The sequence below is a fragment of the Abrus precatorius genome, unplaced genomic scaffold (genome assembly GCF_003935025.1).
Source record: "Abrus precatorius isolate BTA unplaced genomic scaffold, Abrus_2018 Scaffold11, whole genome shotgun sequence".
NCBI lineage: Eukaryota > Viridiplantae > Streptophyta > Magnoliopsida > Fabales > Fabaceae > Abrus > Abrus precatorius.
Genome location: NW_020874303.1, coordinates 30378744 through 30406697, shown reverse-complemented (window position 1 = coordinate 30406697; position 27954 = coordinate 30378744). Strand labels below are relative to the sequence as shown.

At 34.1% G+C, this 27954-nt stretch overlaps 4 protein-coding genes across 5 annotated transcripts; 2 read left to right on the top strand and 2 right to left on the bottom strand.

The window, feature by feature from the left end:
* LOC113854281 (mediator of RNA polymerase II transcription subunit 8) lies at nucleotides 1-6158 on the bottom strand. 2 transcript variants are annotated; one of them, XM_027485194.1, is made up of 8 exons: nucleotides 5737-6155; nucleotides 5246-5662; nucleotides 5075-5139; nucleotides 4558-4848; nucleotides 2624-2830; nucleotides 1522-1575; nucleotides 865-925; nucleotides 1-683 (listed from the first exon to the last, which is right to left on the bottom strand). In XM_027485194.1, the coding sequence occupies exons 1-8, from the start codon at nucleotides 6050-6052 to the stop codon at nucleotides 499-501; spliced, it is 1596 nt and encodes a 531-aa protein (XP_027340995.1). In that variant the 5' UTR covers nucleotides 6053-6155; the 3' UTR covers nucleotides 1-498. The 2 variants fall into 2 exon arrangements, with proteins under 2 accessions (XP_027340995.1, XP_027340996.1); XM_027485195.1 differs by having other exon boundaries at nucleotides 212-683; nucleotides 1522-1559; nucleotides 5737-6158.
* Nucleotides 6159-8528: 2370 nt separating this feature from the next.
* Nucleotides 8529-12704, top strand: LOC113855052 (E3 ubiquitin-protein ligase MARCH8). The gene is made up of 8 exons (XM_027486499.1): nucleotides 8529-8669; nucleotides 9115-9421; nucleotides 9565-9650; nucleotides 9849-9995; nucleotides 11094-11196; nucleotides 11400-11512; nucleotides 11762-11857; nucleotides 12246-12704. Exons 2-7 carry the CDS (start codon nucleotides 9202-9204, stop codon nucleotides 11852-11854), a joined length of 762 nt encoding a protein of 253 aa, XP_027342300.1. The 5' UTR covers nucleotides 8529-8669; nucleotides 9115-9201; the 3' UTR covers nucleotides 11855-11857; nucleotides 12246-12704.
* Nucleotides 12705-13642: 938 nt separating this feature from the next.
* Nucleotides 13643-17642, bottom strand: LOC113854736 (uncharacterized membrane protein At1g16860-like). The gene is made up of 5 exons (XM_027485924.1): nucleotides 17409-17642; nucleotides 15815-16768; nucleotides 15371-15526; nucleotides 14428-14639; nucleotides 13643-14163 (listed from the first exon to the last, which is right to left on the bottom strand). Exons 2-5 carry the CDS (start codon nucleotides 16685-16687, stop codon nucleotides 13971-13973), a joined length of 1434 nt encoding a protein of 477 aa, XP_027341725.1. The 5' UTR covers nucleotides 16688-16768; nucleotides 17409-17642; the 3' UTR covers nucleotides 13643-13970.
* An 8816-nt stretch (nucleotides 17643-26458) lies between these two features.
* On the top strand, nucleotides 26459-27843 carry LOC113856583 (agamous-like MADS-box protein AGL80). Its single transcript, XM_027488456.1, has 2 exons — nucleotides 26459-26487; nucleotides 26659-27843. Exon 2 carries the CDS (start codon nucleotides 26662-26664, stop codon nucleotides 27667-27669), a length of 1008 nt encoding a protein of 335 aa, XP_027344257.1. The 5' UTR covers nucleotides 26459-26487; nucleotides 26659-26661; the 3' UTR covers nucleotides 27670-27843.
* The last annotated feature ends 111 nt before the right edge of the window (nucleotides 27844-27954 follow it).

Genomic DNA, 27954 nt, shown 5'->3' with positions numbered 1-27954 from the left:
CGAAGTGATTAAAAAAAATTGTGATGCGAAAAGTAAACATCTCTACAGTTCCATCACCATCCCCGCTGGCAACTCCTTTTCAAGCTCTTTATTATGGGGAATTAAAAAAACCCAATCAAAATTTGGGGTGAAAAGCGGGGTGGACCGATACCCTTCGTCGTGTTTGGGTTTGCTTTAGTAAAAACATAATGAACATCATAGGATATCGTGCCTAAAAGAATAAAATTTAATTCTGAATCACTAAGCCCTATTATGTTCTTCACAAAAACTAATTTCTAAATTCTAATGCATGTTTGCAATATTGTAATGCATTAATACAAGCACACTATAAATCCTATTAACTGGAACCAGTTAAGTTCTTTTTTTAACAAAATTAAAACAATTTCGTAAAAAAAAAGAATTAAAAAAAAGGCTAGATTCAGTTTTAGGGAACCATATTTCTAGAGCAACATGGTTCGGTTCAGTTTTCTAAACTGAATCCATCCATGCCCAGCCCTATTACTGTGGATTTTGTTGTCTCTGTTGGGAGAAATTGGGATGATTCTGTTGTGCGTTCGGAAGGGTCACCATGCCAGATTGTAGATTCTGTGCATTTGATGCCATGCTACCAAACGCTTGTGAACCATGTTGCTGCTGTTGTATGGGCATCATACCACCAGGATTGCCACTTCCCATGTTAAATACTGCAAGGTAAACCCCCCAGTGATGATTCAGTAACGAGTCATACACACAGAGAACATAGCACACAGAACATAGAATAAATAATACTCCAGGTTGCATCACAAACCTTTCAAGAAGTGCAGACAAAACAAATCAGGTTAATGAAATCATAGAATTAAAGATATCGAGGAATAAAATTCATACTTTGATCACTCATCATTTGGGAAGCATGACTTCGCTGAGGGTTGTTTCCAGATAACCCGAACTGACAAAACAAATGCAGAGCAAGTTTGAATTTGTTATCCTCATGATTTACGGTTAACCAAAAGCAAGCCAACACAACTATTCATTCTATACAGACGATGAAGAACAAAATAAATGCATGATAGAAATTATTTTGCAAGAGAAAACAGTCAACTTAAAAGTGCGTGCCAGGGAAGACCAGCTGATCCTTATGCAAATGACAGATGTCATAAGGAAAATTATTTGCCATAAGATTTCAAAAGATAAAAGACAATAAAAATTTCAAAAATGGAAATATCAATTTCATAAATTTGTAAATTAGAACAACCAACAAAAAGTCACTAATCAGTTTCTATTTTAACTGATTGGATGTAGTGAGAACCTTGAATCATCAGGAAGTATAATGTGCATGGAGTTAGTCAAACAAAACAATGACTAAACTCTACTAAGTCAAAAAGTTCAAAAGCATTCCCAGAACACTATATATAGATCATTCACCACGAAGTCCTTTGACTTCTCTTCTTTGTTTCATTCTAATCCCACAAAATTTATACTTCAATTAAACCAATTAGACCTATTAGGAATACACAGTAGGCAGGGGAGTCATCAAAGACAAACCTGCACCCGTGGTAGAAGAGACTGTGAAGGTATTGTAGCTGAAATGTTTGGAATCTGATATTATGAAGCAAAAATCATCATAGAAGTAATTAAGCACATTAACAATAAGGGCAGACAAAGAGACACAGCAAAAGCACATCATCAAAGATCCAGAAAAACAATCTTTTTAAACAGCATGAGCAGCAGAGCATGACAAGAAATCTCATCCCAAAACATATAAAACACATCCAGGAATACATTGCAATATATGATCTCAAGAGAGCTGTACTATGTACACATTTCAGAAGGCTCCATTTCCATTAATATAAACAATGATTTTCACCCGCTCAAATTTTCAAGCCATAACGTTTTGGATGAATATAAGCCATTCTGCACCACCAATTGTAATTTCATTTTCCACCGAAGAAGCCATAAAAAATCCCTCTGGCTGAGGTACACTCCAGCACTACGGAAAAGAGCACAAACTGCTCCGTAACATCTTGTAATAGGACAATTCAATATGGTTAGCTGTTTTCCATGTAGTTAACAATAGCATTATGTATTTGTCACACCACAAATATAAAAGACATATAGCCTCTTTGCAAAATAACTAAAATGGTTTATAATGCTTGAGTGTAAAAGCTTTTGAAAAAAACCTAGTCTATAAACTGGAAGAAATGCAGTGAGTTCAAATAACTACAAGCCCTTAACAGAACAAATATACACAAGTATGATTACTTTACTCCCACCAAAGAGAAGGTTTGCAAGAAATGAAAACAAAAATTACTGTCAAACACATAGAAAACAGACAAACAATGGAGATGCTAATGAAAATTACTGCAGAAAGGCAAAAAACACAACTAAAACAATGACTTCAAAAAATTGTCTTCTTTCAAATAAGTTTCTTTCATCCTTTTAATTTATTAAATTACTTGTGGGGTTGGCTTTCCCTCTAAAGAGGTACTGAGGAGGATAGGAGGAAAGCAATTATAGCACTAACAGATTGTCCAAGTAATTCAAGAAATTGGCCATTACTTCCTCCTGCAGTTAGCTGTTCATGATATATATAGTCATAGTTAAACAATCTGTTATTCAGAAAACTTATATTACATGACTATCATACCATTTGGGTATTAGGTGTAGTTTGAGCAGCACTGAATAATGCACTGTTAGCAGGACCAGAAAACTGGCTTAATCGAGTCATCTGATTTCCTTGATTGAGTTGGCCTTGACCAATGTTATGCTGAACATGTCCAGAAGGCAGCTGCCTACCCTGAAATTGCTGATGCCCAAGTGGTTGAGAAAACTGCATCTGATGTTGTCCATGCAACTGAGGACAAAAGCCAGGCTTGTTACTGCCAAGAAAGAGAGGAGAAAGATACAAGAAATAGGACTAATTTAATTTCTATTTGGCCACTAATGTGTTCTTGCGTGTATTTGTGGTAGTTAAACTTTCCAAACAGGACGTCCTTGAGTTCTTTTCTTTTTTTAATTGATAACTAAAAATTTACTAGGGTCCTGAAGCAAGCAGGCAAGTACATGCGTGTGCACATCCACACACACACCGAAGAGGGAACAATTTACACCAATTTAAGACTTCACATTATTATACTATTCATAACTTCATATACAATATAATTTCTATTGATTCAACTATTTAATTATAACTATCCGTTAACTTGATTATTTGTATTAAATATTATAAAAATTGAATATGAATTTGTTTGATGGACAAGATAGAATAAGAAAAGATATGAGAATTGGATCAGACGTTTGATGCATACTAGGATAACAAAATAAATGGCATTATGCTATCTTATCCTTTCTATTCCGAGTTTCCCACATAATAAAATTTACTCTAGAGAGGTGGATAGAAAAAACCTATAGGATACACTTTGAACAAGGATTCTGAGTAAAGAACTATTTTAATTGTGGTTTTAATGTGAACAAACATTTTGAATAAGATCTAAAACATATTATATTTAAGAATGTTCGACAATGACAAGATTCAAAGTCTAAATGGCGGAAATCATCTAACTAAGCAGAGGAGTAAACTTAGAAAATAAGTATAATATGTTCAAAAAGTTTATTTAAGCATCAATAGACTCAATTCAAAACCCATTCATTAGAAGACCCGTCAAGATGATATGAAAGATGGAGCAAAGTCATTATAAAAAGAATCTTCTAAAGTTTAAGATGGTCAAAACAAGTCACCAACCATCCGCTAAATGCTTTATATGGATGAAAGAAATCCTCTAAAAATTTTGAGGTAGATTCAAGGGGGAAATTTGGATCATCAAAAGACTACTATTTTACTCAAACAATTCATTGAGAAAGACTCAAGCATCAAAAGCTTGCATGTATTATCAAGCAACTCAAATTGCTGCAAAAAGTCTTAGACAAGAAATAAATGTTTTTTCGGATTTTCATGATATTAAATGCTTTCATTTTCATTTAGTTTATAATTTTTATTCATTAGTGGGAGCATGTTCACTTTTTTAAATAATGGAACCGATTACAGTTGTTAGAGTTGAAAATTCCCATTTTTATGTATTGCAAATCAGTGCAATATTGTACGTTTAAGACTGAAGTAATATAACATTCGAAAGCCTCAAGCCTCAAGACAGTTACAGAAACTTTTGAATTTAATGCCCAAAGGCAAATTTTGACTCCTTTGATATGCCGATATGTGTAATCTTGCTTCTTAAAATGAACTTGACCATTCAGTCAATCCAAGGCAGGTTCATGTGATTTAACTTGTTCGTTACTGGTTTAAACTAGTACTGAACCATGGAAGGTTCTCAATTCACTGGTTTTGAAGTCATCACTAGACCAGCCAAAGGACCAATTCCTTGTTGAACTGGTCTGGCTTTCAAAATTATTGTTTTCTCCTTCAATAGGACAAAAATTTATTTACAATCAATTTTTTAACACATGCTCAAGAGGGTAACTAGTCCACAAAATGATTATTAGAATATACTCTAACTAGTAACTAGTCTTTAAGGTTAGCTCAAGGATGTTTCACTTAATGCAAAATGCGTAGTTTGAAATTTTTACCTGTCCCAGCCCAATTGCAGATTGCCTGAATTGCTGCTGAGCAAGAAGTTGCTGCTGCTGCTGTTGAGGTAACTGCATCAGTTTCTGCCGTTGCTGCTGCTGTGCTGATGGCTGCTGCTGCTGCTGTTGTGGAGTTTGTTGCTGAGGGGATGGTGTATTCATCATGTTTGTAGAAGACCTAGGTGAATTGGCATATGGGATAGGTGAAGCTGTTGTATTGTCAAAAGAAGCGGTGCTGGTTGCAGCAGAAGGAGATGCTGCAGATCTTCCCAAAAGTTGTGATCCTGAGGTCTATAGCAGTAATATTTGGTGAGAACTGAGAAGTTAAAAAATTACTAGAGAAATCGATATTATTCAAAATTTCAAACCACCCAACGAAGTAACTAGTTTTCAACAAAGCCTAATATCCTTCAACCAACTAACGATGAGGTTGGTTTCACAATATTAAAAAACCAAAAGTGAAAAGGATAATCGAATATCCAGATATTAAACCATCGTGGAAATGTCAATGGCCAACCTGTAACAATGAATTCTGGCCAGCCATGCTGTTTGAAGACTGCGGGGTATTCTTCATATACATACCTGAAAGTAATACATATAAAATGTCACTTAGTGGCAGAATGATAAAATCCAGAGGTAATATCCACAATATTTTTTAAATGAACAGTTAAGAGTGATGAATTGTTACCAGATCCATCAGGAAAAGACTGTGCAGCCTCGTTGACAGCAAGTGCATCTGCCAAATGCAGTGGAAGTGCAGGAGTAATCTGCCTCTGGTCTGCGGGTATCCTTAATCCATCGCCAGCATTGACAGCAGCACGGAGTATATTTTCTTGTTCTTGAATTTTGGCAGCCTGGCCCTTGTCCAAAGTGGGGGCAATGGTTGGGCCTTGACGTGTTCCGAAGCAATAGGCTTTGCGAGTGTCAGCCAAGACCTTCTCAGCACCTTCACAGGCAGCTGCAATCATATCAATTCTAGCCTTCAACTTGTCGAGTTGAGTTGCGATTGGAAGGTTTTGCATCCCCTGAAGCAGTTGATCTCTCTTAGAGCAGTCGTCCATCTCCATTTCGGGGAGTAGTTTTGAGGAAAGCATAACAGGAAGTACTGCAATCATGAATTGAATTGAATTGAACTGAACTGAACTGAATTGAGAAAAAATGAAAGACGAACTAACTCACTGGTGGCATTATCGGCATTAACGTTCTTGGGATGGACAAGGAATGCCTTGGAGACCTTCTTCATTTCGTCGACGATGTTGAAAAGCTCAAGGTTGACCATGGAATACTGGCCGAGAATGTCTTGCCATTTGGGAGTGGTGTTGGTGCGAGCGTAGGCATCGAAATCTTCCAGAATACGAGAGATGGCTTTGAAGAGGCTAATAGCACGGGTCTTCACTTGTTCCAGATTTAGCTGCTGCTGCACTGCCTGGTTCAGCCGCTCTTGTGACTGTGCCTGCGATTGTGCCTGTGCCTGTGCCTGTCCCTGTCCCTCCATTGCTATTGCTTCAATCTCTTCGCATCCACCCCCTCCCTTCTTAACCTCAACTCCTCTCTTAGCACTTTTTTTTTTAATAGCTTTTCTTTTCTAAATTAAAGATATCAAATTTTCAAACAAAATTCAAGTTAAATGAGACTTTAATGATTAAAAAAATTGTTTTCGTTAAAAATAAAAATTTATTTTTTAATATTATACACATACGCACACGTCAAAAATTCATATTTCTTTTCTGAAAAATTTCATTTATTAATTATTTTACATTCGAAATTACGATATGAACTATAATTAAAAATATGTTTATATTTTAGACATGAATTTTAAGAAGATTTAGTTTAACTGTTCATTGCAATTTCAATATATTTATGTGTTTGTCGTGCCTTGATTTTTTTTTTTTGGAGGAGTTTTTTTTTTATCATTGCTGTGAGGAGGGAGAGTAAAATACTAAATTAATAATGAAATTACAATCAATCTTTCATGAATAGGATCTATATAAAACATACGTATATATCAACGGATCGCGACATCTTGATAAAATAAAATTGGAACTCGTCAATATATCTCTCAAAATATATATAAAGAAAATAAAACATGTGTCATTTTAATGTGAAGACAGATCAATTCGATTCTTACAAGACACTTATTAATCATTTTATTGCAAAATTCGATGTATTGAGGCCAACTTGGTTCATAACGTGAGGAACAAATTAATGGATAGTCAACAAATTCTAAAATTAAATTAACTAGTACGATAGTAATACTATAGATCGTTTCGATTAATGATGCAATTTTTAAGGACTAAATCTATGTTCTACTCGGAATAAAAAGTTCTTTGTTAAAGCATATATATATGGCAGTAGAATCTCCTCAAATGAGACGAAGTTGCAAAATTAGACTACTAAGTTTGAGCGAAGAACCCTCAATTCAATAATTCAAAATCACATTTCGACCTATTAATAGTTTTGATCATCAAATTAATTTTGTAAAAAAAATTATTTAATCATGCTCTAAAAAAATTAGAAATGTTAATATAATAATCTTTAACTTTACTATAAAGAACAAATATAATAGAAAATTTATTGAAAACCTAATTTAGTTATAACCCTTTGGAAAAATAATTGAAAGACTAATTCAATGATTAAATTTTTTTTAAGATGAAAAATAGATCGAAATTTTTAAAAGAATAATGTACCACGCATGCAATTATTTGGAAATAAAATAAAATTTTTCTATCAAAAGGTAAAATTATACGCAAAGACACTTAATAAGAACTTAACATACTTGCTAGTGTAATGTCTCACGAGTAGTGGTTGCAATTAGTATTTTAGTTCCTTTTGCAAGGAACTTAACATAACAATCAATGTTCAATTGGTATTCAATTGATTATATTTCCTTATTGTCTCGCAAGATTGAGAGTGGAGCACTGTCGTGGGTTAGGTAGCTTCCGAAAACTCCCTTGTGATTTGGCATATGGGCAATAAACATGATTTCCGTTAAAAACATAAAATAGCAGCGAGTTATTTGCGTGATTTCCATTGAAAGAACGGGCTTACATTACAACAGCAGAAGAAAAAAGAAAATAAAGGAGGACATTATTGATATACATTGATTTGAATTTAGGAGGACTCTAATGTAGGACTGGGATGATAGTGGGACGAACATAAAGAACTGTACAATGTGGTAGGCAGGCACATCATGTAATTTACAAATCCTTGTCTGCAAAAGTGAGTAGGCGAAGCAGCATTAACAGAAGCATAAGATAAATCTGAAGTTGCTTAGCGAAGGAGGTGAAGTGTGAAATGAAATATTACCGATGTATTTATTTGAATTCATCTTGGTCGTCAGGTTGGTCTTGAGGATGGGAATCAGAATCGAGGGGTTGAGGAGCAGCAGCGCCTGAAATGAAGTAGAATGAGGGGGATTCTGAGATGGAGAGAAAGAGGGAGTGTGAGTTCTCACTTCTTACCATGGATGAAATAGGAGGAAGAAGGCCATGCAGGAAGGTGAGGAGTGATGGGATTGGGAGAGGGAGAGGCCAAGTGGTGGAGCAATAGGGCGAGAGCGTTGGAGGGTTGGGGTGGGACCCAGTACGAGGCACCCGGGAGGAAGGGCAACCAATCGGGCGCAGATCGCCGAACCATTATGCACTGAACCGCATCCTCCAGCTTCCTTACAAGGGGATCCGAACTCGACGACGATTGGCATCTGCGATTCAGCATCTGACACCGCGGAGAGACACTTAGGGTTAGGGCTATGGATCTTATTCTTGCCATAGATGTGTATGGATTTGGGATTTGGGATTTGGGAGAGTCAGACACAGTCACCCATGGCTTATAAACAAATAAATATAGAAAAGAAAATGTGAGGACCCCACCGCCTACTCCGCGTTGGGCCTCTACACTCCGTGGATTGGGCTTGGAAGGTCCAAACATTCAAAATAGGAAAAAAAGAGTCCAAGGGATTGTTTTGTAACGTTGTTGGTAAGATATTCATCCATTCCTTCCTTCCTTCCTTCCTTCAAACTTGAATTTCGATTCGTCTGATCTAATCAATGAGATCAAAATTGGGGTTTGGTTGCACTTGCACTTGCAATTGCAGGTCTTTCTTTAATATTAAGGTAAGGTAAGTCCACTCTTATTTCAAATTGCATTCAATTAATTCAGTCAGTTCCAGCTCTCCCTCTTTTTTCTTCATTCATTAATCATTATAACATTATTTATGATCTACAAAGCCGATACGGATAGATCTTCTGCTTGTTGGATCTTGTCTACTTTTTATGGCTCTAATAATAATCGTAATCTACTCTCTCTCTTATGGAGTGATTGCGTTTGCGACTTGAAAATCGAAATGAGATATGCCGTTGTTGTGACTTGGAAGCCAGCCTTACCTTAGCAAGGGCAAGGGCTTGGGCTTGGGCTTAGGCTTAGGCTTAGGTATATGCATAGGCATAGGCAACTATATATGATAAAAGAACTTAAACTAACTTGTTACGATGCCACAGCCTTTGCAAATTTCTAATTTTATTGCTATTTCCTTTCCCTTTGTTTCTCATTAATTTGCAGGTTTCTTTCTTCTGTTGAAATGGTCTGTAGTAATTATACTTCTTCCAATGAATCTCATTGTTTAATCCTGATTATACATTTCCCGAAATGCAATTAGCGTCAAATGGTGACAAGGAAGAATGTTCAGAAAGCGAACCCATCTTGAACCAGCATCTTAATTTGCCACCCTCTGCCGAATCCTCCTTTTCCTGCGAAATTATTCCTGCCACTCCCAATGACGATGATTTACAGAATGTTCATGTTGATGAGACTTGTCATCTCGTAAATGCCGATCAGTCACAATGCAGGATATGCCTTGATATTGGAGGTCTATAGATCATCATAATTTCTGTTACTTGTATCCTTTGCCTGATGATTTCTCAATTTGAGATATTTGTGGGCTTATGACCTACTTGCAGCTCCTATGTATTTGAAACTCAGCCACTTACTAACCTTAAAATCAATTTTCAGGAGAAGATTTAATTGCCCCTTGCCATTGCAAAGGTACGCAAAAGTATGTCCACAGATCATGCCTCGATAATTGGAGATCCACCAAGGTAAACTTATTTTTCCTTGTTGGTGTTCCTTCTTCTTGACATAACAATACTAATATCTGATTCAAATGCAGTAGAACTATCTATTTGCTATTATAGATCTAGTTTTTATGTTCTTTTCACTGTCGTGTGAAGGTCTACAGTATATCATCGTTCATCAATGCTTATTTACTGACTTTTCATTTCTTCTTGTTGTATTAGGAGGGCTTTGCTTTTTCTCACTGTACAGAGTGCAGAGCTGTCTTCATATTGCGTGCAAATGTCCCACCAGATCGGTGGTGGTTGAGATTAAAATTTCAGTTCCTTGTTGCTAGGGATCATGCTTTCATTTTCATAATTGTTCAACTGGTATGGAGTTAATTATCTCATTTATGTATTGTGAAATTGGTACTCACATCAATGACATTACTTTTGCCCTCTCTTTCCCTTTTTGTTTTATGTTGGTTGACATGAACAATCCTATTTGTATTCATGATTCCCCTGTGTAATGTTTGAGTCTGTTATTGATATTGCTGCCATATCCCCTAGGATTCTGGATAACTTCATATATTTGAAGATGCACTGTGCAACAAGTTGTGCTGATTCTTGGAAGAAATCTCAATTGATAGTTCTTGTCTCTGATGTAACAAATTATTTTGGGGAAACTCACTTCAATATTCTCTTGATTGGTAGTACCGTAGTAGTGTTGTAAAGAAAGAAACAACCATAGGAAATAGAATATTATTAGCATGTCTAGTTTCTTCCAGAAAGTTACACTGATAAATAAGTTTTGGTTGGGACAGCCAAAGAGAAATTAAATGATTGAAGGGGATGAGTTCATCTTTAACCTTTGAAAAAATTAAGTGTAGAATTATTTTTGGCACAGTGTGCAGCCAGGGGGTGTGGGGCACTCAAAACCCAAAAAGCGCTCTGCCCCTGCTCCCTGATTTGAAGTAATAGCAAATTAGCAACCTTAGTTCTTATCCATACTATGGCTGTAAATGGCATATTTTGTTAAAGCTTAAAATTGTAGCCTAACAAGGGCCTGCAGTTTATTTTAGTTCCAAAGGAATAAAAGTTTGACAAACAAGTGACTAAAGTATCTTATAATCTCAGTAACATAATAATTCTTCTTTATGACAGCCTTCACAGAAACTGAGACCTGGTTGGTTACTTTGGCTGAAGTGTCATTATAGTAGAGAAAGTGGATGTTGATTCTAATGTTAAATATCCCATTCCACATAATCAAAACCAAACAGCATGGGGTGCAGGTGTAAAAGAAAGCCATGAAACATAATTTAGTTCTCAAGTTTGATGGTTGAAGTTGATTTGATATACTTTGAGGGTCCATTGCCACCCAAGAATATTATTTGATGGGATAACTATTACTATGTATTATAAATTTGTTAAAATTACATACTTGAAAAGATAGTCTGTTAAGTTCTCTCCCTCTTCTATTTTTTACAGGTTGTTGCTTTCTTGGGAGTGCTTGTGTACAGATTTTATGGCGATGAACTGAGAGAAATGTTTGGTTATGAAGAACATCCATATGGATTTTATACAATGGCTGGTACACTCATTGTTTCCCCTCAAGAAATTTCATGGGCAATGTTTGCCACTTTTTATTTCACTTGTGACTATTTCATATTAGGATGTTATAGTTTGCCAATTAGCTGGTAAACTCATTGGTTTATATGTAAGCTGGTATACTATCTAAATCTACTCACTTTATTATATGTGATGACAACTTCGTTATATTTATTTCTTTTGCAGTCCTAGCCATTGTTTTGGTGGGTTTGCTCTATGGCTTCTTCATAGCAATAATATGTGGCCAAAGAATTAATGAACGCCACTACCATGTTCTTGCCAAACAAGAATTGACTAAGGTCTGATATTTAATTTATGAATTTATATCAATTTGACTTACAATCTCCAGAAAACCAACGCGTGTTATGTAAAACTAGTAATATGATTGTTATTAAACAGGTCTTTTGGTCTTAACATATGAACATTTTTGGGAAAAAATAGCATTTAAATTTACGATCTTGTATATCATATAAGGAATATCAATTTATCTTTTTATAAAATTTTGTACGCATTAAACTCTTGACTTTGTTCTTTACCTTCAATTTCAGGAATATGTGGTAGAAGATCGAGAACATGTAAAGAATGTCCCTGAACTTGATCCCAGCCATGTGACAGAACTGAGGATGTTGGGCCTGTACTAGCTGGTATATCCATATCCCATTCTTTCTCTTCAAAATTTCTGTTCTTCGTTTTTGAAATGTTAAGTTTGAAACTGCCCGGTTTCATTCAACCCATATTGTCCTTATACGGAATTTTTGTAGCAATTGATGGAAGGTAAATATTGCATTGTTTTTGTTTTGCTTTCTAATTTCATAATCTAAAATGCCATGTTAGTCGTCAAAATCATCCTCACCTCAGCAATGCACCTCTATCAAATTATTTTTTCCATGGCTCCATTCTTTCACATTATGTGTGTGTGTGCATGTCCATCAAATTCCAATGTTCTTGATTCTTTGCTTACATTATTCTCTGTAATTCTTTTCATTGCGTCATTACTATGATAAAAGCACCTGAATCCTCTTCTAACTGCAGGAAGCATCTTACGCACAGTGAATTTGTTGCATTTGCAGCTTGTCTCCATGGCCCCTCACATTTGTACACGACTTTGGTCTGTTCAGGTGGATGTCCCGTTAATATTGCTGTTGGGGCACCAACTGCAAGTGGCACACCCACAAGGGCCTCGTTTGTTCCAATACCCTGTGTACTCTATTTTGATTCTTTTTTCTTTTTTTAATTATTGCTTTTACAGCAAACTTATGACAGATATATACTAATTCAACTAGCATATTACTCTTTGTACCAATGCTTTTTGGTGGAGTATAAAGGAAAAAAGTGCAGATCCTATAAACATGTAGCTGCTGCATGGAGATATTTGTAGTTGTAACTTACAAGCCCCTGATGTAACCCACAGTTCACCTTTATTTTGCATTTTTTCTTCATTTCATAAAATATATTATAATCGGATATAGATTTATCCTTTCCATGTTTTTTAACCTAATATTTGCTGGGGTTGTGTTTGCTTGTGTAGATCTAAACAGCTATATACAGTCTAGAATATGCTGCATGCGACATGGACAACTGTTATTGTGACGAACTGTATTATCATGGCATTTTTTCTTCTATAGAAATTGTTATTGAGGGATATAAAAAACGTTGGAAAACATTTCATATTCGGAAAATGTGCCTATATCAGTATCTTTTTTTTTTTGGCTTATCATAAAATGAATCCTACTTGATTCGAAAAATATGTTACCGTCCGAGTGGAATCAATACTTACAATAGTCCGTATAAAAATTCATTTTTATAGTTCGGGTGTACGTCCAAAAAAGAAAATAGTCCGGGTGATGTGTGCCGAATATTTTGCTTTTTATTATTATTATTATTAAAACCTGAATTCAAGTAATATTACATGTTTCATGGAATCTTTTGACATTATTGGCAACATAGAATGACAATGTATAAAATAAATATAAATATTCCCACAGCAAGAGAACACCCGAAGAGCTATTTTCATATACACCTTTTGGTAATTCCTTCCAAAATTTTCCAATTATGGTCAAACAGCCAGCTTTCTGCATACTTCTTATTTGTTTGCTAAAAACGTTTCACATCCCCTCTTAATTGTAGTTCCTACACAAGGTCCACATTCCATACTTCCAAATGAATGTTCCTGATATGAACTCACCGTGGGGAGAACGAATCCAATTGCGAAATAGTAAACTACGCATAGCAAACAATGTGCATAATCTGGTTCCTTCCCAGGCATTAGACTTCCGAATGGCCAAAAAAACAACGAAAAGTATTTAATGGCACAACTCTAACAAAATTCACATGATAGATAACGCTCACAATTAATTGTCTACTTGATTCAAAATTAAGCAAAACTTAATAATGAATTTTTTAACATGTGTAACTTTACAAATACATGGAGAATTAATAAGTATAGAACAAATAGGACCTGAAAGCAGCTAATCCTACTGAGCACCACAACCAACTTCATAAAACCACATCCATTAGAAAGAATTAACTCCTTAGGAATAATAAACGAATAAGAATTTTCATTAGCTATACAAAAACTACGAGTTTGAGAGAGGGAAAATGAAAATCACCGACGTCAGTTGTAGATTCATCACACTTACCAATAACACTTAGGCTTACAAAATACAAACAACTTCAACCACCATTTTTTTGGGGGGGAATGTGATAAGAAAATACTTCTTTAAAGAAGAATACCCAAGAGTTTTCTGGAGCGCGTAACTACACTGGAATGACATCAATCTTTGATGTGTCCTCACATATCAAAATAATACCCTCAAGGCTAGCTGGAAATATACATTTAGCCCATTGGCATCCGGTAGTCAAAGGCTCAGGGGGAGGGACAATCATAAGCACATTCTCATTTCTTTGAACAACTCCCATTACACTGACTGTGCTACCTTCTTTGATGTACCTACAAAAAGATCAATGGCAGTTACATGAGAATATCCTACCCACCCAGGGTTATCCCAACTTTCTTATTTTGATGCTTAAACACTAAAGATCTTGCCATCATCATCATTAGTACCATGATGCATAGCATGAATTATGCAGACCCTAATCAGATAACGAAAATAAGTTACTGCACTATTGGAAAGGATTACTTTTAACGGTTTTATTTACACCAATGTATATAACCTGGATAATTTGGGCTCTTATAGAGGATGAAGTACTTTACCCTTCTTTTAATCGCATTATTCTATCATCACTTGAAAGGTTTCGCTCTCGCAACCATCGAAGAAACTCTGGTGACATGTCTTTATTATCAGGATTAACATCTATTACAATAGAATCGTCAACATAAGGAGTCACCCTTGCACCATAGCCTGTTTTGACCAATGCTCTCAATCCAGATTGGAAATCAGAGATGTAGAAATCCACCACATGTCTCTACATTAAATAAATGTTAAGTAAAATATTAACATATTGAAGATATAATAGATAGGAGTAGGACAGCAAAATCCCCAAAATACATGTCTGGTCCACACAAGAAAACAGTTAAAAGAAGGTGATTAAAAAAAAAAACTTCCCAACACAGAGAGACAACACTCATATTACATCAGGCATAAAGATATACTTTGCAACAGAAAAAGAATACCCATATAATGAATAGTAGATAAAAAAAAGTCTTCAGAGCAAGAACCCCTAGCCCAAACAAATTAATCAATCAAAAGCAAGAAAAGAAATATTTGTTGAAAAGCTTGTGTGGAAAGTTAAGAGAAATAATAATAATAATAATAATAATAACAATAACAATAACAATAATAGTAATAATAACTTCCCTTTTAACAGCGTGAAGATTTATGGCATAAGAAGCTCCTAGAAACCAAACATAGCACTGTACATAGTCCATCCTGAGAGTATTTCTAATTTTCTATTACGATGTAATAGTACATATAAAGGTAAATAATAGGACAGTGGAGAGATTATAAAATTAGTAAAATACGTCAACAGAATAGATTTGACCATAGGAAGGAAAAGATGAAAATCTGCTCACATAAGCAAAGTTCAGAATGAACAATATCTAATTAATCTCCACAGCCAATGTATATATTAAGAATCTTCAAAAGTAATCTCTAATAAAACTGAAAAGAGAAGATTTAACATATTATTGCAATTACCTCAGCTGCTCTGAGTCCCCATGTAAAACGGCGATGTTTTGGGTTGGCTTCTTTTGAATCCCACCCTCGATATTCAAACAAGCTTGTAGATGTATATACACATCTAGGAACTTGTTGAAAGGAGGACTCCAGGGGAACATTACCACAGGTAACCACCTTCAAAGCAAAGTATGAACCATTGGAAATACACATCTCATGCTACAACAGCATACTTCATTCATTCAAGCACATATATAACAACATAAACAACAGCCAGAATGGCAAAATTACAAATAAGAGGCATGCACAAGCCATTCAATTCAAACCCATTGATATCCATTACATAATAATCAGTAACATATCCACAAAGCCAAGGGTGATTAGTTATGCATGCATTTATGCTTTTTGCATGTTTGTAAGGTTAATTAAGGATATACATGCATTTATCAATATTAGCATACATACCCCAGAAACCTTCACAAATTGCCCATTCTTGGCAGTTCTAAGCTCAGCATCAGGATAACGAGAAATGAACCCAACAATGGCTGTCCTCCCACAACAACTATTCCAAGTGAATAGTGCAGCAACAGCACCAAAAAGAACTACCACAACAACAAGGAGAATGGCATTGTGGACGGCTCCAAGAATAAAAGCACCAGCAATGAATCCCATAATAAAAATCAGAATCACAGACCACAATATGGGCTTTGGGAAGTTCCTCCTGAAGGAATATTCATCATCTAGGTTAAGAGTGGTCACGGCTGGATTGTGAGCTATAGAGGAATTGTGTGATTTCATTGATCCTGTAGAGTCTAATGGACCAGACACCTTCCTTGGAGCCCCAGATGAATTTAGTGGACCAGATGTAATAAGACCAGTTGTAGGAAGAACAGGTGGAATTGGACCAGAGTTTTGGCGTGTAACTCCGCCAGATTGAGGGCCAGATGACTTCTTCACTGGTTCCCCATGTTTGTTCAGCGGGCCAGAGTTGGTCTTCTTCATGGAGACTGAAGCAGACATGCCTCCAGAAGAAATGTTTCCTGAAGTGGTATAAATAGAACGAGCTGCTGTATTTGGCAAGATAGGCCCAGAATGTGAAGCAGCACCGGCAAATGATCCAGTCCGTGAAGGAGCATTGTTTAGCTGACCAGATTTTCTTGATTTAGAATCCATGGGGATATCAAACATTTTCCCTAGTTCTCCTGATTTCTTGATGTCACCGCCAGTGTAAGGCATGGCAACTGAGCTCATTGCTGGAGTTCTTTCTTTCGGCTGTTCGGGCCGGCCTGATACATACAGGCCATTGCTGAGCTGATGAGATGGGAATCTTGAACCCATCAGGCTTCTTTAAAGCAGCCAAAAGAGGCAACCCAATATTAAACAATAGCCTGACGTGCTGAAGTAGTAATCAAAATATTACTGCGACAAAGTGAACAATTAAAAAAGAATTCTAAGCAGATACCTCAACATTCGTCCAGAGAGAAAGCATACAAAGTATCCAATTGCTTTTATTGTTTGAAATGCTTAAGAAGAAAAGCGAGCATAACCAGAGTCATTTTAAGAAATCAGATGAAAACTCGAAAGAATGGTGGGAGAAGCACAAAGAAGGAGTGAAGAAGATAGGAGAAATAAGAAGATTAGTGGGAAGCATACAACTTCAAATTAAATAAGAAGTAAGAAGCCAAGGTTGCACTGAAGTGTGCTAGTGAAGATTAGTGGCTTACGAAAGTAAAAACTAAATTCTGTGATTTGAAAACATCTATCTAAGTAACTAAATAATTCTGACAGCAGAGCAACTCTACTTGTACATAATAAAAAAGAAAAGATAGAAGATAATATGCAGTTAATGTTTTAGATATGAAACACAAGGTGAGCGTGAGTGTGAAACAGAAAAGGAGGAAAATGGAGGATGATGTTAGTGGATCTGAACAGAAGGATCTCTATCGCAAGATCCAAGCGTAACACAATAATGCTAATGCCGAATGCTACAACCCAAAATTAGAGAATGCATAAGTCACATTTCCATGATCTGTAGAGATGAAGGTGAGTGTGACTGTACCTCAAGAATCAAACAGAGAGAAAGAGAGTATCTCAGATACAGATCCCATCTTTCCTCCTTCTTCTTCTTTTTCCTCCAGTTTACTTCCCAGTTCTGACTCACTCCCTTCACCAATCTTCTCTTCTTCTTCTTCTTCTTCTTCTTCTTCTATTAAAATTAATAATAATAATGTAAAATAAAAAGCCTCTCTCTCTCTCTCGTCAACAACTGGGGGGTTAGGTTGGGTTGGGTTGGGTTATCTCGTCTCCTCTCATCAGCCGATGTAAATACCATATAACTATTTACCCAATGTTTTACCAGTAACTTTTAATGTTGCATTCTCATCTGTTTTTAAAACCTTAACATTTTTTTTTTATTTATACTTTTTTGCTATTATTTTGTATTAAAAATAAAACAAATATTATTTTACAAAATTTAATTAATAAATCACTTTTAAAATCTCGAAGAATAAAAACACATCATTCGTACGATTTTTAAAATTCATTTAAGAATTTATTACAAAATTGATCTTCATCCCTCGTTCCAAAAAGTAAAAACGCTGAATTGTTTAAATTATTTATTTTCATAAATATTTCATTTACCTTTTATCACAAAATTTTGTCTTATTGTCAACATTATTCCTTTTTTTCGGTACGATGTCATTTTACTGTGAAGCATACTTAATTGTAAAACTGAAAATAATTTTAAATTACAGTGACAACTTGTAATTTATAAAACAACCGGCGGTAAAAAATTTGTTCAATTCACTTACGGAAAATAAATTTTAATAACACAAAATGTGGTCATGATTTATTTTATCAAATATTTTGACTTAGTAAATAAATATGAAAAACACATTCATGATGGCCAACTTGAACACATTCGCTTAAATCATACGAAAAACACACCATGCACGACGTATGTGATATCCATCTGTATCCACACTCCTTAATTTGCATATGGATTTTAAAATTTATTTTATTTTTGCTCTCTAGACAGTCTTTATAATTAAATATAGTGCGAGCTAATGAGCAAATCAATTACGGTGTTTCAAATATGAAAATATAAATTTATATTATGACCGCTAGTATATTTAACTTGTAAAAAGTGAAAATATCAAAATTGATGTCTTCTTTGTTCAACTAAATTCTTAGGGGATGAAGATGGTTTCACATTTCAAGACGTCTCAGTGTGTAGCATTGTGACTTAGTATTGTTTTAATTGAAAATCTTAATTAAATTCTCAGGGTCAATTTTAAATAATTGCAAATAAAATTTATTGTAATTTTATATAATATTTGTAATAACAAAATAATACTTTTAAATATTTAAATTTAATTTTGAAAAGATCAATACAATCATTTTTAATTTCATTGCTTCTAAAAATAATAATATCTCATTTGAGCATGATTGTTTTGGGTGAATCCAATAGCAACATAGTATATGTTTGCTGCAATTATACTGTCGATGTGTGACTGCAAGCAAGTTTGCGTATCTTCAAAGGCACATCGTTTATTTTTATTGTTGGAGTGCAAAGGTTTATATGCTTCAAAGTAAAAGCGCAGATGCAAATTTTTCGTATTTTATGTGCGACTTGCCATTAAAATTATATTGGTCTATCTGCTTAGAAAATATCTTTAGGGATATTTGGTGCCCAATATATATTTTTAGTTCATGTCAATTATGTTTTTTAGAAAATATTTTTTTTCTTTAATTTTGTTTATGGTGAATGTTAAAAAATAAGTTTGATAGATCTTAAATCATTTTGAAGAATGTTATATGGTATTTTTTATATTTTATTTAATTTAAATGTTATCATTTTATTTTTACTCTCTATTAATTAATAGTTTTTATTTATAATTTTAAATAATTATATTTTAAGTAAAATATAATAATAAAGAAACTACTTCATAATAATAATAATAATGGTATTATGTGATATTGCCACACAAGTTCACCAACGTGAGTGGCGATGGTTGCAAAATTTTAATCCTAATGATTTTTAATAAACTTTAATGATAGTAGCAAGAGAAGTTTTGAATAGATAATAACAAAATAAAAAGATAAATATAATTTAGGTTTATATTTAATAATATTGAAGAATGATTTGTATTAAATAATTGGTTTTTACAGCAGATTTGAAATGGAATTTTCCATTGAATTTACCAACTACCTCAACCATAAATCCTATATTTGATCTTAACACATATGTATACATCTCAACGAAACTACTACATAGACTCGATTACAACCTTAATCAATGCTTTTTATATTAATTGACAATTCTGATATTCTTATTATGTATAATATAAGCGTTAAACATACTTTTATACTTAATCAACGTTACACATGACTACAAATTAACCTCAATTAACTATACCTATATATAAAATAAATCTTTTGACTTATATATTTATAAATTTAAGCATTAGAGTGTTTCTTATAAAAATTCTGTCTTTTAAAAATCATCAAAGCACTGTGAGTCAATTTGTTAAGAGGAATTTAGACTTTCCTTAATACACTGTATATATATGATTAAATAGTATAATAATTTTTTATCTGTATAAAAGTTTTAGTTTCTTATCCTTTATATAAAAAAAATATATTATGAAATTTAATTAGAAATTATGAATATCAATTTATTTAAAAATTATTAAAAAATAAACATTCTCATTATAAATTTTTTCGTACGAAACATTTCCTTGAATTAATAATTTTTAAAAATATATTTATTATCTTGTTTACTCATTTAACTAAATAAATAAACTTTTTAAAACTTCTTTATTTTATTTTTCGTCACTCGTCATTAAAGATATTTTTATTTTTTCTTTTGATTCTTACTTCAGTTATGTCATAAATCTTGCCTATAACACAAACACATGGTATACATGTATCGCAGTATCCTGTTTATTCTTGTTTCTAATTAACAAAGAAACTACAGTCTAAAGCATGCAGTGTTATTCTCTGAACATTATTCTTTATCTTCAATCTCATCATATTACATCATGCGTTACCTGTCCAGATAAGAGATGTACAAAACATGTTTCGGATAGCATCACAGTCGTAGGTCACCCCAAACTCATTTTTCAGCATGCAAAAAGGAACGCTAAGCAAGAGCTTGTGTTACACTCACGCCACAGGTATCAGCTTTATTAACTGTGGCCCAATTGCCAATGTAAAAGGTATTAAACTCCATAGTAAGAACAATAAACTTTACAAAAAGAGAGAATTTTTGTTTATTAATCTAAGAAAAAATATTCTTCATAAACTGAAATTTCTAAAATTCATTAATTTACCAAAGAATAAAAAAGTCTATTTATACAAGTATATTAACTAGAGTTAGCCAACGAGAGTTTGTTGTTGGGTTGACTATCCAGCGTGTATGTTAACATTCCCTCGCAAGCTGGCATATGTATATCAAGCATGCCAAGCTTGGAATGATGATTCTGAAACACTTTGGGAGATAAACCCTTAGTCAGAATGTCAGCTGTTTGAGAGGTAGAAAGAATATGTAACAAATGTATGAGGCCAGATTAAATTCTTTCTTGAACAACATGACAATCAATTTCGATATGCTTAGTTTGCTCATGGAAGACAGGGTTATTGGCAATGTGCATGGCTGATTTGTTGTCACAATACAGAAGAATATTACTGGAGTGATCAATAGAAAAATCTGTTAAAAGTAATTTGAGCCATTGAACTTCACAGCTAGCTTGAGTCATTTCTCTATATTCTGCCTCAGAAGAGGATCTAGACATAGTAGACTGCTTTTTACTCTTCCATGACACTAGAGATGATCGTAGGAAGAAGCAATAACCAGAAATCGATCTGTGGAAGTCAATACAAGCGCCCCAATCAAAATCACAAAAACCTTTGAGTTTAATGTCACTAGAGACTGGGAAGAAAAGACCTTCTCCAGGAGTACTTTTAATATATTTTAAGATTCTAACAACAGCTTAATGATGTGAATCAGTAGGACATGACAGGAATTGGCTTAGATGATTTACCGCAAAGCATATATCAGGCCTAGTGTGTATCAAGTAAAGTAATCTACCAATAAGCTTTCTGTATGAAGAAGGATCAGTCATAGGTGGGCCTGACTCTTTGTGAAGTTGTACATGAAATAATGCAATTCCTTTGTGTGATCTCGCAATCTCAAGGCCCAAGGAGTACTTCAATTGTCCTATATCCTTAATGCTAAATTCAGCATCCAACGAGTGCTTTAAATTGTTGATTTCAGTGAGATTATTTCCTGCCAAGATCAGGTCGTCTACATAAATGAGAATTGTTGTAAAACTGTCATCCACTTTCTTGGTGAATAATGAGTAATCAGCCTTGGATTGATTATATCCATGTTGCATAAAAAATGAGGTCAGTTTGGCATTCCATTGTCTGCTTGCCTGCTTCAAGCCATATATAGACTTTTGTAATTTGCAAACCAACTTAGACCCTGAGGTATGTAATCCAGGAGGAACATGCATGTATACTTCTTCATTTAGGTCCCCATGAAGAAATGTTGTATTTACATCTAATTGATGTAAATGTCAATGATTAGCAGATGCAAGTGCTAACAAAACTCTCACAGTAGTCATCTTCACAACTGGGCTGAAGGTCTCCAAATAGTTAATTCCTTCAATTTGAGTAAAGCCTTTGGCAACAAGCTTGGCTTTATGTCTCTCTACAGATCCATCTGCCTTATATTTCACTTTAAAAAGCCACTTGCAACCAACGACTTTTTTCTTGGTGGCAAAGAAGTAAGAATCCAGGTTTTGTTCTGCTCCAAAGCAGATAGTTCAGCCATGATGGCCTTTTTCCAACAGTCTTGGATGATGGCATCCTCATAATGTTCAAGTTCAGTGACTGCAGATAAGGCTACAGAAAATTGTTGTTGTGTAGGTGATAAATTTTCATAAGAAATAGAATTAGAAATAGGATACCTGACTTTGGAAGTGGTTGCTATTGCTATTGAAGTAAGAAGACTGCAATGGTAGTCTTGCAAATAAGATGGGGCTTTCCTTATTCTATTAAAATGTCTTATAGAGATTTCAGTTTCATTTTGGTGAATAGAAGAATTATTATTTTCAACAGAAGAACTTTCATTTTTAGTTTGTATAGTCTCAGAAACAATACTTTCATTATTAAAACTGCCACAAGTATCAGTGGTGTTACTAAGACTGTTATTGTCAAATTGAGTGAAATCAAACAAATAACTAGAATCATGATGAGCATGAGAAGTTTTAATATTGTTTTGAGTAGCAAAGTGTGCATTTTCAGTGAAAGGAAATTGATTTTCATAGAATTGACCATTTTTTGATATGTACAGTTTTGTGGATTTGGTATAAAAAAGAATGTAACCTTTAGTCCCTTGTTTAAATCCTAGGAAAACACTCTTCCTTGACCTTGGATCAAGTTTCTTTCTATTTGAAGTAAGTGTGCAAGCAAAGGCAAGGCAACCAAAAACTTTTAACTGAGAAATATCTGGTAGGTGATTATGTAAGAGTTCATAGGGAGATATATTGTTAAGATTGTTGGCAGGCTGTCTATTTATCAAGTGAACAGCATGAGCCACAGCAAAATTTCAGAAACATTTAGGAAGATTAGACTGAAATATAAGAGCCCTAGTTGTACCTTGAATGTGTTGATGTTTCCTCTCAACAATGCCATTTTGTTGAGGTGTTTCAACGCATGATGTTTGATGTAGAATCCCTTTGTTATTATAAAATTCTGGAAGCTTTATTTCAGGACCATTGTCAGACCTTATAGCTTTTAACTTCGAATGAAACTGAGTTTCAATCATGCTAACAAAGGATTTAATATGCATACTAGTTTCATATTTAAGTTTTATGAAATAAATCCAAGTAAATTTAGTTTTATGATCTACAATGGTAAGAAAGTATCTATGGCCTAGGGTAGAAGGTACAGAAATAGGACCCCATATGTCAATATGGATCAAGTCAAAAACATTTTCACAGATAGTGTTACTATTAGGGAAAGGGAGTTTCTTCTGCTTAGCAAAGTGATAGACCTCACAAGGTTCAGAAATTTTATTGCTATCAATATAGGCGAAATTTCTTTTCATTACAACAAGTTTTTCATGTGAAGGATGACACAATCTTAAATGCCACAGATTGTAATTATATTTCAAAAAATTGTTAACAACATGACACTTCTTAAAAACACTATGAATATAAGCATCATCAGCATTCATAGCATATAAACCATTCTTCAATTCAGCAACACCAATCATCTTCAAAGTATGCATGTCCTGTATCTGACAAGTAGATTTTGAAAAAATTAGTTTACAATCCATTGTATTTGTGAGCTTTGAAATGGATATCAGATTAAACTGAAATTCTGGTATATAAAGGATATCTGTAAGATAAAGGCTATTTGAAAGAAAGATAGTGCCTGATTTAGTGGCAGTCACTTCTCCACCATTTGGAAGTTTAACAAGAATGGGTCTAATCTGTTTAAATGTTTGAAATGCAGAAATAGAGTAGCAAACATGATCTGTTGCTCCAGAATCAAGTATCCAATAAAGGGCTTTACTGGAGCAATTTAAAATAAATGAAATACCTGCACTGTGTGAATGAGGATTTTTAACAGAAATTTGGTTTACACTATGAGGATGTGAGATATTAGCCTGTTGAAGAAGTGTCAGTAGGGCTTTATGCTGCTCAGGAGTAAAACTCGAACTAGAATCTTCTTGTTGTTGTATGTTTTAGTCCACATTCTCCTCATGTTGGTGATCATTGGAGGTAGTGCAATTGTTAATGGAACTAGTATTCTTGTAATTAGGAGGGAATCCATGTTTCTTGAAACAAGTATCAACAGTGATTGCAAAAAGAACACTGTTTGGGATTGGAATTTCTTCCACCATAGCCTCTTCCTGGATTAAAACTTCTCTGACCCCTCCCTCGAGATCTCCCTCTTCCTCCATTGTACTGAAACTGATTATCAATAGTACTAGCAAGAACTTTAGATTCTTCAAGAAAATTTTCCATTTGTCTTTCTTGTTGAATCAACAAAGAGAATACCCTATTGATGTTGGGTAAAGGATCCATGAGCATAATTTGAGATCTTATGAAACTGCATTGTTCATTTAAGCCTCTCAAGAAACAGATAACATGATCATTATCTCTATATGACTTATCAGTATGTATCAATTGGCAATTGCATCGATTAGCACAGGAACATGATGGTATGGGCCTGAAATTGTCAAGTTCTTGCCATAATCCCTTCAAATGAGTGAAATAGGTGGTAATAGATTGATTACCTTGCTTGAATGTATAAGTCTCTTCCTGAATTTGAGCAATTTGAAAAATGTCTCCTTGGTAGTACCTCTCCTTCAAATCTTCCCATATTTCTATAGCTGTTTCCATCCACATTATACTCATAACAATTTCTGGTTCTGCAGATTGATTCAACCAAGATACAACCAACGTGTTGCAGCGATCCCAATTATGATAGTTAGGATCATTGTTCTCTGGCTTAGGAAGACTTCCATCAACAAATGCTAATTTATTCTTCGACTTGAGCACCATGGTTATTGCACGTGACCAAGAATGATAACTTTCTCCTCTCAACTTCACTGGAACAATGTAATTTGGAGTATTTTCAGAAAGATGAAAATAATACGGGCTTGAAGGATCCAAGATAGGGTTTCTGCCATTGTTGGCCACGACAATCAAGACGATGAAGAAGAATTCTGATAACAGAGAACAAATGATGAAGGAATCAGAGTGCGAAGCGGTAGCAGAGCCCCTAGGAAAGGGGCTCTGATACCATATAAAAGGTATTAAACTCCGTAGTATGAAAGAGGAAAGAACAACAAACTATGCGACAAGAAAGGATTTTTGTTTATTAATATGAGAAGAAATATTCTTCAGAAATTGAAATTTTTAAAATTCATTAATTTACCAAAGAATAGAAAAACCTATTTATACAAGTATATTAACTAGAGTTAGCCAACGAGAGTTTGTTGTTGAGTTGACTATCCAGCGTGTATGTTAACAACCAACAAGTATTTGTATTTGTTGTGAACTGTTACATGAGTTACAATTTTTAAGTGTCAGTTAAAAACGTCTTTAATTAACAACGATAAAAATCAATTGTTACTAATAAATACGAAAATAATAATGATTTATGTATTATTGTTTAATAGTTTTTTAGTTTCTAAAAATAAAATAATAATTATAAATTTAAAGTATGAAATAATTTACATGTTTATTGTGTTTAACTAACATTTCAAGCCCCTAATTTTATTTAATTAATATGTCAATGTTTAGCTATGATTTCTAATCCTACTTATCCTGTTTATTTAAATAATTTAATATTTGATTCCAGAATATGATTATCTTTTATATAATAATTCATACATAAATAATATAAAATTAATCTACTGGAGTTCTTACATGATGTTTTTAAAAATCCTTTCAATTTAATTTATTCACTTAATTTTCCTTCGTCAACTTTTTAGTTATTTATGTTCATGTTGTTTTTAAATTTTTTCACACATTTAAAGTTTTTGTAAGTAACTTTTTTCAAAATTTTAAAAAAATAATAATTAAAAGCATGTTAAAATGAATAAATTATAAAAACATTTCACTTAAAAATTAATCTTAAACAGAAAATAAATGTTGTAATTAGTATAATTATTAATGAGAAATTATTTATGACAAATATATTTTCACTGTGTCAACCTTGTATTAAATTGATTGACCGTGTACATATCAGCGTAGTGAGATTTACCACTACGTCAATTTTATTTATTTTTTGAATAAAGTATAGTTTTGTTGTTGTAAATAAAAGTATATACAGTGGATGACAAAATTTATATATTTTTAGTATATTATAATAAAGGAAACAAGCAGTCCTGATATTTTGAATTAGGGAAAGTAATCTGACTCAAAATAAAAACAAGCAAACATGAAAGGAAAGAATCTAAAAGATAAGCACAAATTAGTGAAATTGAAGCACTCGTTTTTATTTTCGGCAGGAATTGAAGGATCACGAGGCAGATGAGATGATTGGTATAAATAATAGAAAAGATTGTCAACCGTTGTGTGGTAGCGCAGAAAAGGGTTGACAAGAGAAAACAGGTACGCTCCCTTTTGTAGTGCCGCTTCCAAGCATTATTTTTTTTTTCTTTTTAACTTTTATGAAACCTTATAAAGATTGATGCTTATCTTTTCTTTTCTACTATTTCTGGTCATTGGTACTTGGTCCAGGTGAGGAAGTTGATGCTAAAATCCACCTAATTGTATTTGCAGAAAATGGGTCGTGGAAGAATTTCTATGGAACTGATTCAGAAGGAAAAGGCTCGCAAGACAACATTTCAAAAGAGAAAGAGCGGATTAATGAAGAAAGTTTATGAGTTTTCCACTCTTTGCGGGGTTGATGTTTGCGTAATTATCTATGCTCCTATGTTTGATGGTCAAGGACTAGCTGAACCTGAAACATGGCCCCAAGACACCAAAGAAGTACATCGCATCATTCAAAAATATCATAACACGACTAGTGATAGACGTCCTAAGATGTATGATGTGCAAGAGTATTACAAGGATAGGATGAAAAAGGTTGAATCTGAGATTTCCAAAGTGTGCAAAGAGAAGCTCAAGATCATGTACCCAACCTGGGATGAATCTTTCAATGCTCTTGGCGAGGAACAGCTGAGGATGTTTGTTAGTATGCTGGATGTTAAGCTTGATGCTTGTAATCAAAGGATGAATATGCTAGAAGGAGATCTAAAGGGAAAAGCAATAGCAGAATCAGACAAGGTTGAGACACTTGTTCCCTACTTGGCCTCAAGTCCAAGTAGCCATCTCAATCTCATGCAGAACACGTCTCAAGCGCAAAATTTCCCTCTCCCTGTGAAATCAATTAGCGACAACAATCACCTAGCATTATACCCATTTCAGCTTAGCCAAAGTTCTCAATCTTCCATGCTTCATTTTGGACAAAATTGTATGCAATTAATGGGAAAAAATGAAATGGTGGATTGGGCTGATCAAGTTGGTGCTGTTACTTATGATCCCAAAACCGGTATGCTAAAGGAGAATGGAGCTGCAAACAATCAAAACTCCTTACCATGCTATTACAATGGAAATGTACAAACAATGCAGCCATATACTATTGCTTTGCAGACTCTTCCTTCTCACTCGCAGTATGAAGCACCTTTCCAAATCCCATCAGATCCACCACCAGGGTTTCAACTTAATGGACTTTACGATTCAAATATGCTTCAAGCTCAAATGTTCACCTACATGCATGGAGGGAAGTAAGCCATAATACTTCAAACATATATGCCTCTTCTTATAGGATTGTGGAACTTATTGGTTAGGTTTTCAATTTTCTTCGACTTAATTGGCATTGGCTAATGCTTAATGAATTGTTGAATTTCTTTTCTGGGCTTTTAATGTGGACTCACATTTTATGCAATGGTCCTATCAACTTGGCAAATGATCTACAGTGACAGGTAGATCCCCTTTCTTGTTATTTGCTATTTAATCACTACTCTAAATTTGCCACATCACGCGTGATTCTTTAGGAGAATTTACGAGTCTAAA